Genomic DNA, 14434 nt, shown 5'->3' on the forward strand with positions numbered 1-14434 from the left:
CCTGACTGTAATGTCTAAAGTGGAGGTGCATTCATGTAAAGACCCCCACATACTCGAGCGTATTTCACTCTGCGGGGGTCTACGCCTACAGGTAGATGCAGACCTAAATTTTTAGAACTTCTCTGCAGCAACAAGTCTTCACATCAAACTGTTTCTATGTGACACTGAGCTTGATCCACTGAGCTGCTTCAAGCAGGCGTTCTCCAGGACGCAGCATCTCAGTCCCTCTGTTCTCACTGAGCTATATTATACACTGGAGTGCTAATCACCGTCTGTTTGAACGAGTCGCTTTGAAGCCACCAGCCGCCATATTGGTACTCCCTATTTTCCTCCAGTAACTAGGGAATATGTGCGCTACAGCATCGAATAACGAGGATTTTCTCATGTTCAGGGGGGGCTTAAGACTTTTAAAATGTCAAATGCCATATACTTTTATGTTATGTTCTAAAAATATCAAGTACTGAGAAAGTCATGTGCTGAAATATTTTGCATTTTATTCATTTAAATATATATGTTTAACATTTATAAATATATAAATAACAATATACAAAAACATATATATATATATATATATATATATATATATATATATATATATATATATATATATATATATATATATTCAATATGAATAACATGTAAAATATTTCAGCACCTAATTTCCTAGTAGTTGATAGTGTTGGTACATCCACTGACTGTAGAATTACCTGTGAAACGTTTTCACTCAGCCAGAAAACTGCTTGTTGTTGCAACCAAATCCTATGGGATTCTGTGAGACTAGGGAGTAGCAAGATGGCGGCCAGTGACTTCAGTTTTTCGGCAAAATCAGCACTCCAGTGTATTATATAGCTCAGTCCCTCTGTCCTCACTGACAGGTGGGAGCCTGCTGCAAAAGAAACTTCTCTAGGTGCTCAGCTAGCTAATCACACATTTTACCCTCCGTTCTGCCGCTTCGTCCCACTGGCAGAAAGTCTGGGAATTGTAGGAATTTTCCACAAGAAATGTAGGCAGCAGTACGCTCAGCTATGGAGGGTAAAACGTCAAAGTATGTGGACAGTACACCCGAGTATGTGGGAGCCTTTAGGCAGCCTGGAGTACGCGCTAGCAACAATAAAACTAGTTAATTCAAGGTAAAAGTTACGTTTATTGGGGCCTTATGTTAGAAACAGGGCAGTGTGGTCCAGCTACTCTGTCCTCCTGACAGAGTTAGTGATTTATAATCCGGTGCGCCTCATATGTCGACATGGACACGTTAATTCACTGTGCGTCTTATAATTCGGTGCGCCTTATGGTCCGAAAATGATGACCTCCAACATGTCAGTGTGACCCAGTGTTGTAGTCAAGTCACTATGCCTCGAGTCTCCAGTGTTTAAGTCCGAGTCAAGTCCAAGTCATTAAAAAAAATCCAAGTCAAGTCCGAGTCGAGTCACTATTGATCAAGTGGAGTCCAAGTTACGCAGTGAAAATTAACGTTCGTTGTAGGAACATGCCGTGACGTGTGATGTATGACATGAAGCAGTAACATTCCATTGCACTAATAATTTAGATATTAAAATCATACACAAAATAATATTCTAATGACATATTAAAATTATAGCCTAATGATATATATATAAAAAAAAGTTGAGTCTTTTTCTCCATTTCCGAGTCAGAATGATCTGAATGTAGGAGTCCGAGTCCAAGTTCGAGTCATCAGTGCTCAAGTCCAAGTTAAGTCACGAGTATCTAAAATTTAGCTAATGACTCAGACTCGAGTACTACGACACTGGTGTGACCCAAACAAAAGGCCATTTTAAAAGTACAGTAGGAATAGAGAAAACCAAATCCAAAAGAGCCAGAACCCAGATGTCCTCTAGTTTTAATCTAGGTTGTATCTGACACCTATGGGTGTTCTCTCTGGATCCCTTTTAAGTCTGTATTATTGTTTAAAAGAGCCGGGCTGCTGGTAATGCCAGACGCGTTACGTGCTCGGTACACTTGGCCTGGCCTGATGCGCAGAGCAGAGGCCTCCTCTCGGTCACAGCTGGAGGCTGGAGCTGAGCCTGTTTCAGATGGAGGAGCGAAGCCTGCAAACTGGACTTTCTGGAAAGCGCTTCCACCACAACAACAACAACAACAACAACAACAACAACAAACGGCCGCCTGGCCCCCGAAATCACGCGAGAAAAACGCAGCAACAATGCCCTCACGTTTATTTAACCGCTTTTTGTTCGTTCAGAACCCCCCCAAGCAGTCAGGGCGGCATTGTCGGAGCCCGACAACAAGTTTGGCTTGTGTCCATCATCCCGTAGCCGCTGCTGCTGCTGCGCTTTCAGGGGCGACAACAGCCAGAAAGAACAGGCGGGCAGTGTTAGCCGCGGCGCCGCACCGTCACAGGCTGCTTTGTGCTAGCGTTTGTTGTGCTTCTGCAATAGTGACTCCACACACACACACACACACACACATATACAGGGAGAGTTTCCAGCAGGGTGGACGGCAGACCAACAAAGAATGACGTGGTGCCGGAGGGGGGGGGGGGGGGGGGTTACTGTCAGCTTTTTTAGGTAATAAGACCAACTGTCGGGGTTAACGAGTGCGCTGTCACCCGTTTGGGAATTCCTGCGCACGTTTGTGAAACAAAGCAAGGACAAGAAGAGGCAGCTCAGGCCAGATTTACCAGGACTACACACACACACACACACACACAGAGTCACCATAATCGCATACAGTGTGTGTGTGTGTGTGTGTGTGTGTGTGTGTGTGTGTGTGTGTGTGTGTGTGTGTGTTTCTGAGCCCCCTCCGCAGCAACACAGTGACCGATTACAGCTGAGACCTCTCTCCGCCGTAAGTGTCAGACCCCTCCGGGGACGAGGCAGCCCTCTAACCTTTGTAATGGACCCGCAGGTTGTTCTGCGACAGCCCGATGTAGCTGTATTTATCCTTGGGGCTCCAGGAGCGGGGTAACGGGGTCTCTTCCTCGTTCACAGCCGGGTACAGCCGCTTCAGCCGCTCGCTCAGCTCCTGCTCCTGTTGATAGCTAAAAGCTGGTTCTCCCAACGGCAGGCTCCCCGCGCCGAGTTCGGCCATGTTTGTTTTTCCCCCCCTTTGGCCTCCGGTTGGCGTCCTATTCTCGGTCTGTTTCCAGCCAGAGACCCGTGTCAGTCCGCTGGAGCTGTTGGCTGATAGTGAGGGGGACTGTAGGGAGAAAATAGCAGCGGTGCGACATCCCCGGATAAGCAGCAGAATGTACTGAATGTGCTGGAGCTGTGCACTATGGGTAATGTAGTTCAACTCCCGGTTCAGTTCAATGTTGCGACGCCTAGAGAAGACTACACAGTTCCGCCGCTGTGGCTGGGATTCAGGACCTTACACCGAGAAAACTAGGAAATTATTTTTTTTTTTCTATCCAGTGAAATGTAATTAATAACAAATATTAAGGAAAATTAAATAATAATAATAATTATGCTCGGGTAATATTAATGTGTGATTATTTATTTATAACTATACACATAATACATGAAACGTTGAAGAATTGTAATAAACCAATTAGTTAAATTTTATACATAAATAAAAACATTATTATTATTGTTGTTATGAACAATAATAATAATAATAATAATAATAATAATAATACTGTATTATATGACAAATAAAATACAAATTAAATCATTCCAGCTATAATAACAGACTTATATTCATGGTTACACAGAAAACAACATAAAACATAAAAAACATAATCATAACATATATATATATATATATATATATATATATATATATATATATATATATATATATATATATATATATATATATATACCACCATACAATAAATACAATCTAAAATATTTACAAATGCATATGCTTTTAAAAGCAAGTTATCCCTGTATATAATTGTTCTTTTCATAGTTGTATATTGATATTAATCATGACAGATAGATAGATAGATAGATATATAGATAGATAGATAGATAGATAGATAGATAGATAGATAGATAGATAGATTAAATTATCTCTTTTTTAGATATTTAGTCTTTACAGTAAATACCTACATCATCATACGCTGATTATTGTCTGTAGTCCTGAGAGTTTTATAGGTCAGGGAAAACTACGTTTTTACTGCGCAATTTAAATAAACAAACTGGTCAGGCACGCTGCGGGCTACTGTGCTGGGGTCCTCTTGTGTAGTCTTTTGGTCGTCACCATGGAGACCATTCTACAACTTGCAGTCTTTGGCCGTAACCTTTATTTAGCCAGGCTTCTGCTGAACTGAGGAAACGCATACCATAATAAAGTTTATTTTAGTTTCTTGTTTGTTTTATAATTGGCCTTGAAGTGTGAGAGATGTTCTCAGACCGAGACCTTAGACTTCCACCTTTACTCAGATCGCAAAAACAAAGGTGAGTGATTTGATTGTTCTGCTACCTATGGTGTTTCTTGTTTATTTATTTTTATTTATTTATTGGTAATTTCAGGCCATCACGTGACCTTCCTTTGCAAAAAGCCTTTGTCCAGGAAGAAAATGGAACTGGAGCAGATTTTTCTGTGAACACAAGGAGGAAGGTAAAGAGAAGAAGTCGATTTTTAAATGGGCTAATAGGAAATGAACTATACCTCAGCTTTTTGACCTATTTGACTTTTTTTTTTTTTTAAGAAAATTATTTTGACAGCATGATTTTCACACAGTCCTGTGTGTCCGTGTGTAATAAACCTGCAGCTGCTCTCGACTGGAAGCAGCTACTTGTATGCAGGCCCAGGGAGAAAGCCTCAGCTCCTGATGCAGCTGGAAAGTTACGTGAAGAAGGAGCTGCAGGCCATCAGCACACACCTGCCTCACTTTCAGGAAATGAAACTGGAGGTAAGGTGGTTTCTCTTCACCAACCCACAGAGGAAATGTCTCACACACTGTCTTGAACTCACACATCTCCCTGTTCTTTGGCTGCAGGTCTACCGCAATGTCTTCAGTCGTGTTATCAATGCTTTCACAACGTACCAGCCTCTTCTTTCTGCCATCAAAACGGAATATGAAAACACTTTGGGTCAGTAATACAACACATTTCAAGCACAAGTAAATTAGTGTGCATGTGTTAATATTATTTTTAAAAAACAAGCAATTTTTTCATTGAATCAGATTGTATTTTGATTGATTTTCTTCTTAGAAAATAAATTATATGTATTTAATCGTCTTTGGCAAAGTTTGTCATTAAAAATCTTTATTTAAAGAAGAAACTAATTTTGTTTCAAAGTGAAGCTAGGAATATTTCTGCAAGATATTTAAGTAATCCCTAAGCTATTTATAGTGTCATGTAAAGTAACCAGACTTTAGTTGTTTCTTTATGTGTTTCATGTGTTGTTGACCTTTTTCAGGGAAATAGTTTCATATTTCTGCTTTTCAGTGGAACCTTAATCCATTTGTTACCACCAACCAATCACATACACACAATTTATTCCTATTTTATTGAGCTGAATGTATGAAAACTACCAAAAAGAAGTCAGTTCAGTTCAAAAATGTATTGAAACACGTGCCTTTACACCAACATGAATTTTAATTACATAAAATTTCTAGCAAATATTTTAACATTATGTCAGCTTAACATGTTCAACTCTTCTAAGGAAGGATTTCCATGAGGTTTGTGAGGGAGTTAATGTGAATATTTTATCATTCTTAGCATTTCTGAGGTCAACCACTGATGTCAAGTTCCTCCACATTTCATCCATTACCTTATGGATCTTGATTTGTTCACTAGTACAAAGTTATTTTCAAACCAAAAATAGGGACATTCTCAAACTGTTCCCCAAAAGGTGGGAGCATGAAATGTCCAATAGCAGCAGCATTAAGAGCTTATTTAATTGGAAGTAAGGGCCCATGCCCAACCTCTGAAAATAGCATAATAAACCCTCTACCTAACTTAAAGTTAGCCCAGGGCATTTAGGTACAGTCTGCTCTTCTCGAAACTGCCAGATCTAGCCTGCAGATTTTCCAGTGGTTGCATGTTTTACACCACTGCATCTGACGCTTTGCATCACACTTAGTGATGCAAAGCGTCAGATGCTCGGTCATGGGAATCTATTCTATGAAGGTTTCTATCTACTATTCTTGAGCTGAACGGAAGGCCACGTGAAGAACCTGATCCTGCAAACAGTTAGCAAAATCTCCTTCCACTTCTTTACAATGCCACAAACAGCCGTCTGGGAAATGTTTTGTAGTGAGGAAGTTTCAGGATCTATCACACTTGGTTTACAAATAATCCAAAAGCAAACAGAATTTTTTATGGAGACACACATAGCTCAGGATGTACACAAATACTATATACAGGCAGATACAACAGACATAGTATTTATTTATTTATCATATAAATAAAGCCAGTTGGCTAAACACACTTCCTGAGAAGCGTGCAAAATAGTTTGGGGTCTGCTAGGACTTGTATTCCAAAAGTTTGAAATCTGTCATTTTTTGAACAATATGAATTACTGTGTAGTTGCATGGATTAATCACTCAAAGCTCCTTCGACGATATATTCACGCCCGCAGTATATTCTGTGCAGTAATCTTAAACCTTCAGGTACAGAGAAATTAGAGTGTGCAAATAGGCATTAGCAGTAGTGTTATAACAGACCATAATCCTCTCAGCAGGGGGCGATAGCCCTCACAGCTTTAGGCAAGAAGCTGTTTTTGGGTCTGTTTGTCTTGAAATTAATGTTCCTGAAACGATTACCTGGTGGAAGTGGGTCAAACAGTGCATTGCCCTGGTGGGTAAGATCAGTGGCAATGCGTCTGGCCCTTCTCTGGACTCGTGCAGCAGAAACCATGTCCAGATCTTGCAGACGATATCCCACAATCCCCTTTTCGATGCTGCTCGTGTACTGGAGATGATATTCAGGGATTTATGTATCTTAGTTTCTGTCCTTTTTAAATCCTGTTCTATGCATTTTAGGATTATTTGATGACCTGGTGACTGGCCTGAAAAGGAATGGAAAAAGTTCAGAGAAAACCTCTAAACACCTTCTTAAAGTCTGAGAAACTACTGATGATGAGCACTTTAAGAAAGAATGAGAAGGTCTGCTTTTTTGAAAAACATCAGTCCTCAGGGTGCCGATGTTCAGAAGCGTTTCTCCTCCAACACTCTTGATTCAGATGGTTTAATGACCTCATTTTCATTAAATAGGCCTGCATGGTCATCAGGAGCCAGGATGTGGGCTACTGAGTACCAGATTTTGAGAACAATGACATAAATTAGGACCTGTTTAAGACTTCTTCAGACTTGAGAGCTCCTGATATCAGAGTGCAGTAGTTGACTGAATGGGTACATTAGTTTTGCTTCAACTGTATAAACAGCAGCCAGGTACATATTTTAGATCCTAGTTCAAACAGTTCAATTAAGCTCAGTTCAAAATACCAGTGACATTTTTCCATCTAAGGAAATTCAGCCAGTTGCATGAAGTCACTGCCTTTGTAGCAATCTATCCTTCTAAGCAAGCACATGGTGGTAGTGGAAAGGAACATTTTAACTTTAACAACAGAAACCTGCAGCAGAACCTGGCCCAGTGTACCATCTGCGACAACTGACCGGGCTATCATGGTTCACCATGCGTGGTTTATGTGTTCAGCGTATCAACAGAAGGTAATCCGAGATCTGGAGCCACTGCGGTCCCAGCTGAGACTGGTGGCCGAGGAATGTGACCGCAAGATCCAGGCACGACGGGAAGAGGAGCAGGCTGAGGCCGAGCTCTTAAAAAGAGAGAAGCAGGAGCTGCTGAGGGACATCAAGGCCTCAAGGGAGAGAGAGGAGGCGACACAGGCCGTGGTGAAGAACAAACCCGTATTAAAAGTTTCGATTAAAACACCAGCACTGTCTTTACGGGCCACTTTGTTACCTGTCCTTCCGTTTGAAGGTGGACCATCTCCAGTCAGAGCTGTCCAGCGTTTATCTGCAGTTCAGGAAAGAGCGTGACGCCCACAGGCTGCTGATCTGGGAGCTCAACGAGATGAAAGGAGGTTCTGTGAAGACGGAGATCTCTGCAGACAGAAGCTCAGGTAGAGCTGCTGCTGTGATTAATCAATTTCTACTTTTTAAAAGGAAACTCTGGCTGTTGTTTAAGGCAGGCAGACTTGAATAATCATAGTTTGATTGTGTGGGGCAGTTCCAACATTTTCAAAAAACAAAAGAAAAACACATGAAGTTGTGGCAAAATGATGAATTGGATCCCAGCGAAGGATTTTAGGAACAACCATTAACTACTCCCCTCTTCTTCCACATATTCTGACTTTTGGAATATCTGTTGATCTGAATGTTTCAGATCAACAGATAAAGTTTAATATCAGAAAAAGATAACCTGAGTAATTGCAAAAAGCCGTTTTCAAAAGCGATTTGGTTGGACGACTATTGCATTTCAGAAAAATAATTGCAATCTATTGTTGTGTCATTATGTGTATTTCAGCATTTTTGTTGGTGTTTAAGCATAGCCTTTTCTCAAATGGAGAAAAAAATATTGAGCGAAACGCTGTTGGGTCCTGAGTTGCCTGTTAGACAGACCTCTGGTTCATTCCTTGAGTTAGATGCAGACTTTATGTTTAAGTGACTCCACAGTAAGAGTTAATGAGTTTAATAATGAACAGAATATTCCTAATCATGAAAAAAATCCTGTAAAATGTTCAAATAAAGAAACTGCAGTAAAATCTAGTGTAATCAACAACTGACCAAATAAAGAATTACAAGAAAGTTCAGCTCATTGTCAGAAAATCACAAAGAAACAAAGAAATTTGGGATTTTTACATGGAACCATACCAAACTTTTGTTATTCTGGGGTCATTCTGTGACTCAGTTAAAAAGTTTTTTTTCCAAATGCTCCCCTCTTCAAAGGGCAGTTTTTGATTTTAAATCAACCATCGTTATTAGACGAAGGTGTTTGGGTTTAACGGCCCTCAATACACCAAGGACTGCAGGAAAAGTTAATGGAGGTCCAGAGATGAGCTTGCTCTTTGTTCTGTTCCGATGCTCTCTTTGCAGAAGACAGCGTTGAGCTAAAACTCGCTCTGAAGGTGTGTCAAGAAGACCTGACTAAGACGCAGGAGCAGCTCACCAGGATGAAAGTGGCGTACTGGGATGTTGTTCCCCGCCGGGACTGGGACACCCTGGAAGAAGCCCAAAAACTGACCCAGCTGCAGGTGCTGTCAACCTGTTGTTGCTTTTCTTGTCACAGCAACAAACGTATTTTAATGTCAAAGAAAGATTACCTAAGTCTCCAAAAAGCACTTTTTCAATTAAATTCAATAAAAAATTTATTTATATAGCGCTAATTCATGAAACATGTCATCTCAAGACTCTTTCCAAAGTCAAACTCCATCAGATCCTCCAGGTTGGTGAGAAAGTTTCCTCTCTAAGGAAACCCAGCAGGTTGCATCAAGTCTCTCCAAGCAGCATTCACTCCTCCTGAAAGAGCGTAGAGCCACAGTGGACAGTTGTCTGCATTGTTGATGGCTTTGCAGCAATCCCTCATACTGAGCATGCATGAAGCGACAGTGGAGAGGAAAACTCCCCTTTAACAGGGAGGAGAACCTCCAGCAGAACCAGAACCAGGCTCAGTGTGAACGCTCACCTGCCTCGACCCACTGGGGCTTAGAGAAGACAGAGCAGAGACACAGAAAGCACAGAAGCTCACATTGACCCAGGAGTACTTTCTATGGTAGATGGTAATAGTGGATCATCTGCCTCCCCTGATGATGTCACAGCTAACACAATGACAGACCAGGTGTAACTTCTATTAGGTGAAATAACAATCAAGCAATGCAAATTAGAGACCACCCGTTGTGCTGAAATTCACAAGGAATACAACCAAAACCTTTAATGCCGTTCACGATGACAGATGAGCCCCGCTGAGTTTGATGTGGATCAGAGGCGTTAGAGTTAGGGGGGTAGACTTCAACCCCCCCGGCAGCTTGCATTCATTGGGTTATGTTTTTTTCTTTAATGAGACTTTATCATCACCTGTGCACAGAAGCTCACATTGACCCAGGAGTACTTTCTATGGTAGATGGTAATAGAGGATGATCTGCCTCCCCTGATGATGGAGAGAAAAAAGACAGAACAAAAAGTTAAAAGTTGAAATAACAACAAACAATGCAGATTGGAGAACAGTAGGAGAACTCAGCCAAGTGAGAGAAATAGACCCTGATGTCTTTTCAAATACTGATTCACTGTTAGAAAACAAACCATCTTATGTGAAAAGTACCCCCCCCCCCAGACCCTATGGGTGATTATTCAGGCTTGGTGATGACAGCTGCCCTCGGTGTTTGCTAACTTTTCGTCCCTTGTGAGAAATTTTGACCAAATTGTTTAAATTCAGCAACACTGAAGGATTTTCAAGCATTACGTTTGATGTTGGGACACAGTTGCCTGCATGATGTTCTCAAACAGAACCAGAGTTACACGGACGGGTTCATTACAGGTGCTTTCTTGGTCTGGCAGTTATCAGGCCTGGCTGTTGCTGCTTAAACTGAACCACAAAAAGTTGGTAAATCACAGTTAATTCATGATTTAATGAAGCAAAGATATCTTCACATAGAGCCTGGCTTGTTAGATTGCTTTTTAACTGAATAAATAAATAATTTAAAAACAGTTTTTTCACCAACACACGTTAACTTTGTGAAATATTAAAGTAGTTTTGATCTGAAATGTATTAAACTGTTAAAAAAAAAACTACAAAAATAAATCTGTATGAGGGGTAAATAATGTTTCAAAGGACTGCATTTGTCATAGAGACGAACAAATAACGATGGGAATTATCCTTTTCTTGTAATCTTGACAATCAGTTAATGTTTTTTTGGTTTATTTTTCCAGCTGGAGACACTTCAGGAAGACTTCCATCACCTGCTGGAGCTCCACAAAAGAAGCGTTGTGCAAACCAAGACCAACGTCTCAGCCGCTGTTCAGGTACATTATGACATATTTACCCGGTCTGCATGAATATTTAATACTGATCAACTGCTGGGGGTATTTACTGTCCTGCAAAGGATTAGCTAAGGAGGTAGTAATAGTAATAATAGTTCAACACAACAATTTCTCCCACAGGTTCATCAGTAAACTGTTGTTGTTTGTATAAAAATCAGTTTTCGGTTTTACAGACTGACGGCGATGCGCCTCGAGGGCAAAGCCAGATCCAGTTGGACCCCAAACAAGAACAGATTAACTTTGACGATGTCTCTGAAAGCAGAACCGCTGCCTCTGCCTTGGAGTCGAGGTGAGACATTTGAACAGACAATAGCATTTTTTATTTATTTATCTAAACCGCTATGAACCAAATATCCAACGCTGGTTTGAACATGAAGTCAGAAGTTGTCTGTGCCTGATTCTGTGACTAATTATTGTGTGTGTGTGTGTGTGTGTGTGTGTGTGTGTGTGTGTGTGTGTGTGTGTGTGTGTGTAGGGAGGCGGTGACCACAGCAGAAGAAGCAGATGAACATGTGACCGTGGGTCAGAGCAAAGCTGACGTCAGCGGCGATGTCTTCTTCTCTGAGACGCCAACATGAAGCAGAACATTCAGATTCTCAGTTTCAACATTGTGCCAAAAATGTATTTTTGTTTTATCAATGTAGATTAAAATGAAACCCAGATAGAATCATCCAGAAATAGCATTAAGAATAAGCTATTGTTGTATGTTTACAACCAAACTTCATGGACTTTTTTTTACTTTTTACACAAATTAAAATAATGCTAACTGGTTTCACTATTTATTTGCTGGACAGCTGGAGGATTTATATCAGCGGGCTCTGACTGGAGGGAGCATCTCTCTCCAACCCGATGGAAGAAGAATGAATTGCTTAAGAAAAAGGACACTCAAGTCTGGACAGCTTTGACTGAGCTTTCTGTCAAAGTGTAAGAAAATGCTGCAGTGTTTTACTAGCAAACCTGCACTTTTAGATGGGCTTTCTTTTGTACATGAAGCCTGGAATAAAAGTATATTTTAAGTAAAGGCTGCCGAACTCTCAGTCGAAATATTCAAGCTGTATGCAAACGAAATTTCGTTCTGTACGCACTCTGTGCATACAAAATGACAAATAAAGTTGTCAAAGTCTAAGTCTAATGGTCAAGAATTTGTCCAACTGCTGGGAAATTCCCAGGGTAACAGCAGACCAGTGATAATGAAGCACAAAGATAAACACAATGAATAGAAACGGCAAGCAAGAAATTCTGCATGTGACAAAAGTAAATCAGGCAGTTACTGATTTATGAGTAAAAGTTTAACATTTTAACAGCCAGGGCAGAAGTTTGCAGTTTTCTTTTAAGACGTTGTGGAAGTATGCAACAAGACAAACTGTCAACAGTCTCCATGGATTTAATTCTGACTTTAGCCATTTCTTTGAAATATTGCTAATTTCGGGCCACAACAAGTCACAACTGGTAGCACTGTAGCCTTGGAGCAAGGTCTTGCATGGTTCAAACCCAGGAATCACTTTTTTTTTGTTCTGCCGCAAAACCGAAGTGTGTCTGATTTGAAGGCTCCGTCAATTATAACGCTCCTTCCAGCTCCTAACGCAGCAAAGCAAGCCCAGACCATCGCTACCTCTACCAAGATTAATTTAAGATGCTCTTTTTTTCTGAAATGCTGTGTTGGTTTTACACCAGATGTACAAGGACACACATTTTATTCCAGGTCCACTTTTGTCTCATTACTCCTGAGAATATTTAGCAAAAGTCATGGGGATCATCAAGCTGTTTTTTTTTACAAATAGGCGACAGCCACTCAGGCTTCTTTGCACTGCAAAAAGGGAACTAAAAGTAAGTAAAAAAATTTCTTGAAAGTAATGTATTTTTCCTTGTTTGGAACAGCTAAATAAGACTTTTTGCCAATGGAATAAGATTTTTGCACTTAAAATAGGAACAATTGATCTCCACCATCTTATTTCAAGTGCAGTTTATCTAATTATCTTATTTTGGGCATCAAAATACTCATTCCATTGGCAAATAATCTTATTTACCTGCCCAAATCAAGGACAAATACACTAATTTCAAGAAAATTTTACTCACTTTTAGTTCCCTTTTTGCAGTGTGGGCCGTAGTTCTGGTCTTGGAGCTCTCCCATGGACGCCATTTGTGTCTCTGTTTGTTGAATCATGACGTTTGACCTTAACAGAGGCAGTGAGGCCTGCAGCTCTTCAGATGTTGTTCAGTTGTCTTCTGCTACCTCCTGGACGAGTTCTTTGAGTAGTTCTGGTTGGTCCGTCACTCCTTGGAAGGTTCTTCACTGTTCTGTTATTTTCTCTTTGTAAAGATAATGGTTCTCCCTGGAGTCCTAACGCTTTAGACAATTCTTTTCCAGACTTATAGTTGTCAATGACTTTATTTATTGTACTAGTTTTTGAGATATTTTAGTAGTTCATGTTGACAGTAAGATATATTTAGGAAATTTCTCATACTAGAGACGTAAAGCAGTAACCAGGTTCAGATGCGTCAGGTAAATCTGAATGAAAAATGTGGTTAATCACAGTTAATTTAACAAAAGGGAGAGTTAGATTTTCACATATAACCCAACAGGTTTAGATAGATTTTAAAACAGCCTCTGTACAGCATTTTGTATTCACTAAGGTTATCTTTGTCTGATATTATAATGCAATGATCAGAAATGCTAAAGTGTGATCAATTGTGAAAAGGAGCAGAAATATTTAAGGGAGCAAATACTTTTTCACAGCTCAGTCTATCAAGGATCAGCAAAATGCATTTGGCCTTTTTTTCACAGATGGAACCAAAGTTTCTAGATTAGGCTGCTAATTTAAAATATTTTCCCTATTTAGGGCCACTTGTATTACAATAATCTGTGGCTCTTTGAAATTAGCCCATAAATCAATCAGTACTTAATAAGTACTTGTCTTAATTATACTTACTGTAATCTGCAGATACATTTCATAGTTTGCATTAAATGTACAATTGACACTATCAGAGTTTTGTCAAGAACAACAATTATTTGCAGGTTTCAACAGATGAGTCAAAAGACCCCTAAACACAGTGAGTAATGTCACAGAACAGGTTGTTGTCTCAAGACTTTATGTTAATTTAGCAAAAAGGACTTCAGATTACCTCAGAAATGTGTTGGTATAATGATAAAACTGTCCAAATGGTTCAAAAGAAACAATAGTGGCACCTACAATGGGGACAGGAAACAAAAGGAATCAAGAACCAAGAGTCTTTGTTATCATTATGCAACCATAATTAAATTTTGGTGAGACGCCGGCTCAAAATTCACATAAAGTGCACAAACAAATTAAAGATATCCATGGAAAAACTACATTTAACTGGCAAAAAAGGACGATAGGATGATGCAAATGAAATTCAAAGCAGAGTGTATGGAATAGCAGAATGCTCGGAATCTAGTTTTAAATATATGGTATTACCGTGAAATATAGTTAAATGGGGAGAAAATTACATTTTAAAGAAATTATACAAAATCTGTCGTGGATCTGT

General features: G+C 39.9%; 2 protein-coding genes across 5 annotated transcripts in view; one reads left to right on the top strand and one right to left on the bottom strand.

Annotated features, from left to right (window-relative positions):
* Positions 1-3293, bottom strand: part of ranbp10 (RAN binding protein 10) — a 42904-nt gene extending 39611 nt beyond the window's left edge. Inside the window, exon 1 of the mRNA XM_036126567.1 lies at positions 2865-3293. Coding sequence (XP_035982460.1) covers positions 2865-3066 — 202 coding nt within the window. The 5' untranslated portion in view covers positions 3067-3293. The remainder of the gene's footprint in view (positions 1-2864) is intronic.
* On the top strand, positions 2728-11698 carry tsnaxip1 (translin-associated factor X interacting protein 1). 4 transcript variants are annotated; one of them, XM_036126584.1, is made up of 10 exons: positions 2728-2823; positions 4455-4542; positions 4666-4837; positions 4925-5018; positions 7587-7783; positions 7872-8013; positions 8987-9144; positions 10817-10909; positions 11101-11216; positions 11403-11698. In XM_036126584.1, exons 3-10 carry the CDS (start codon positions 4757-4759, stop codon positions 11503-11505), a joined length of 984 nt encoding a protein of 327 aa, XP_035982477.1. In that variant the 5' UTR covers positions 2728-2823; positions 4455-4542; positions 4666-4756; the 3' UTR covers positions 11506-11698. The 4 variants fall into 4 exon arrangements, with proteins under 4 accessions (XP_035982477.1, XP_035982467.1, XP_035982470.1 ...); XM_036126574.1 differs by having other exon boundaries at positions 4697-4837; XM_036126577.1 differs by lacking the exon at positions 2728-2823 and adding an exon at positions 3170-3256 and having other exon boundaries at positions 4697-4837.
* The last annotated feature ends 2736 nt before the right edge of the window (positions 11699-14434 follow it).

Source organism: Fundulus heteroclitus, chromosome 2 (genome assembly GCF_011125445.2).
Source record: "Fundulus heteroclitus isolate FHET01 chromosome 2, MU-UCD_Fhet_4.1, whole genome shotgun sequence".
In the NCBI taxonomy this organism is placed as follows: Eukaryota; Metazoa; Chordata; class Actinopteri; order Cyprinodontiformes; family Fundulidae; genus Fundulus; species Fundulus heteroclitus.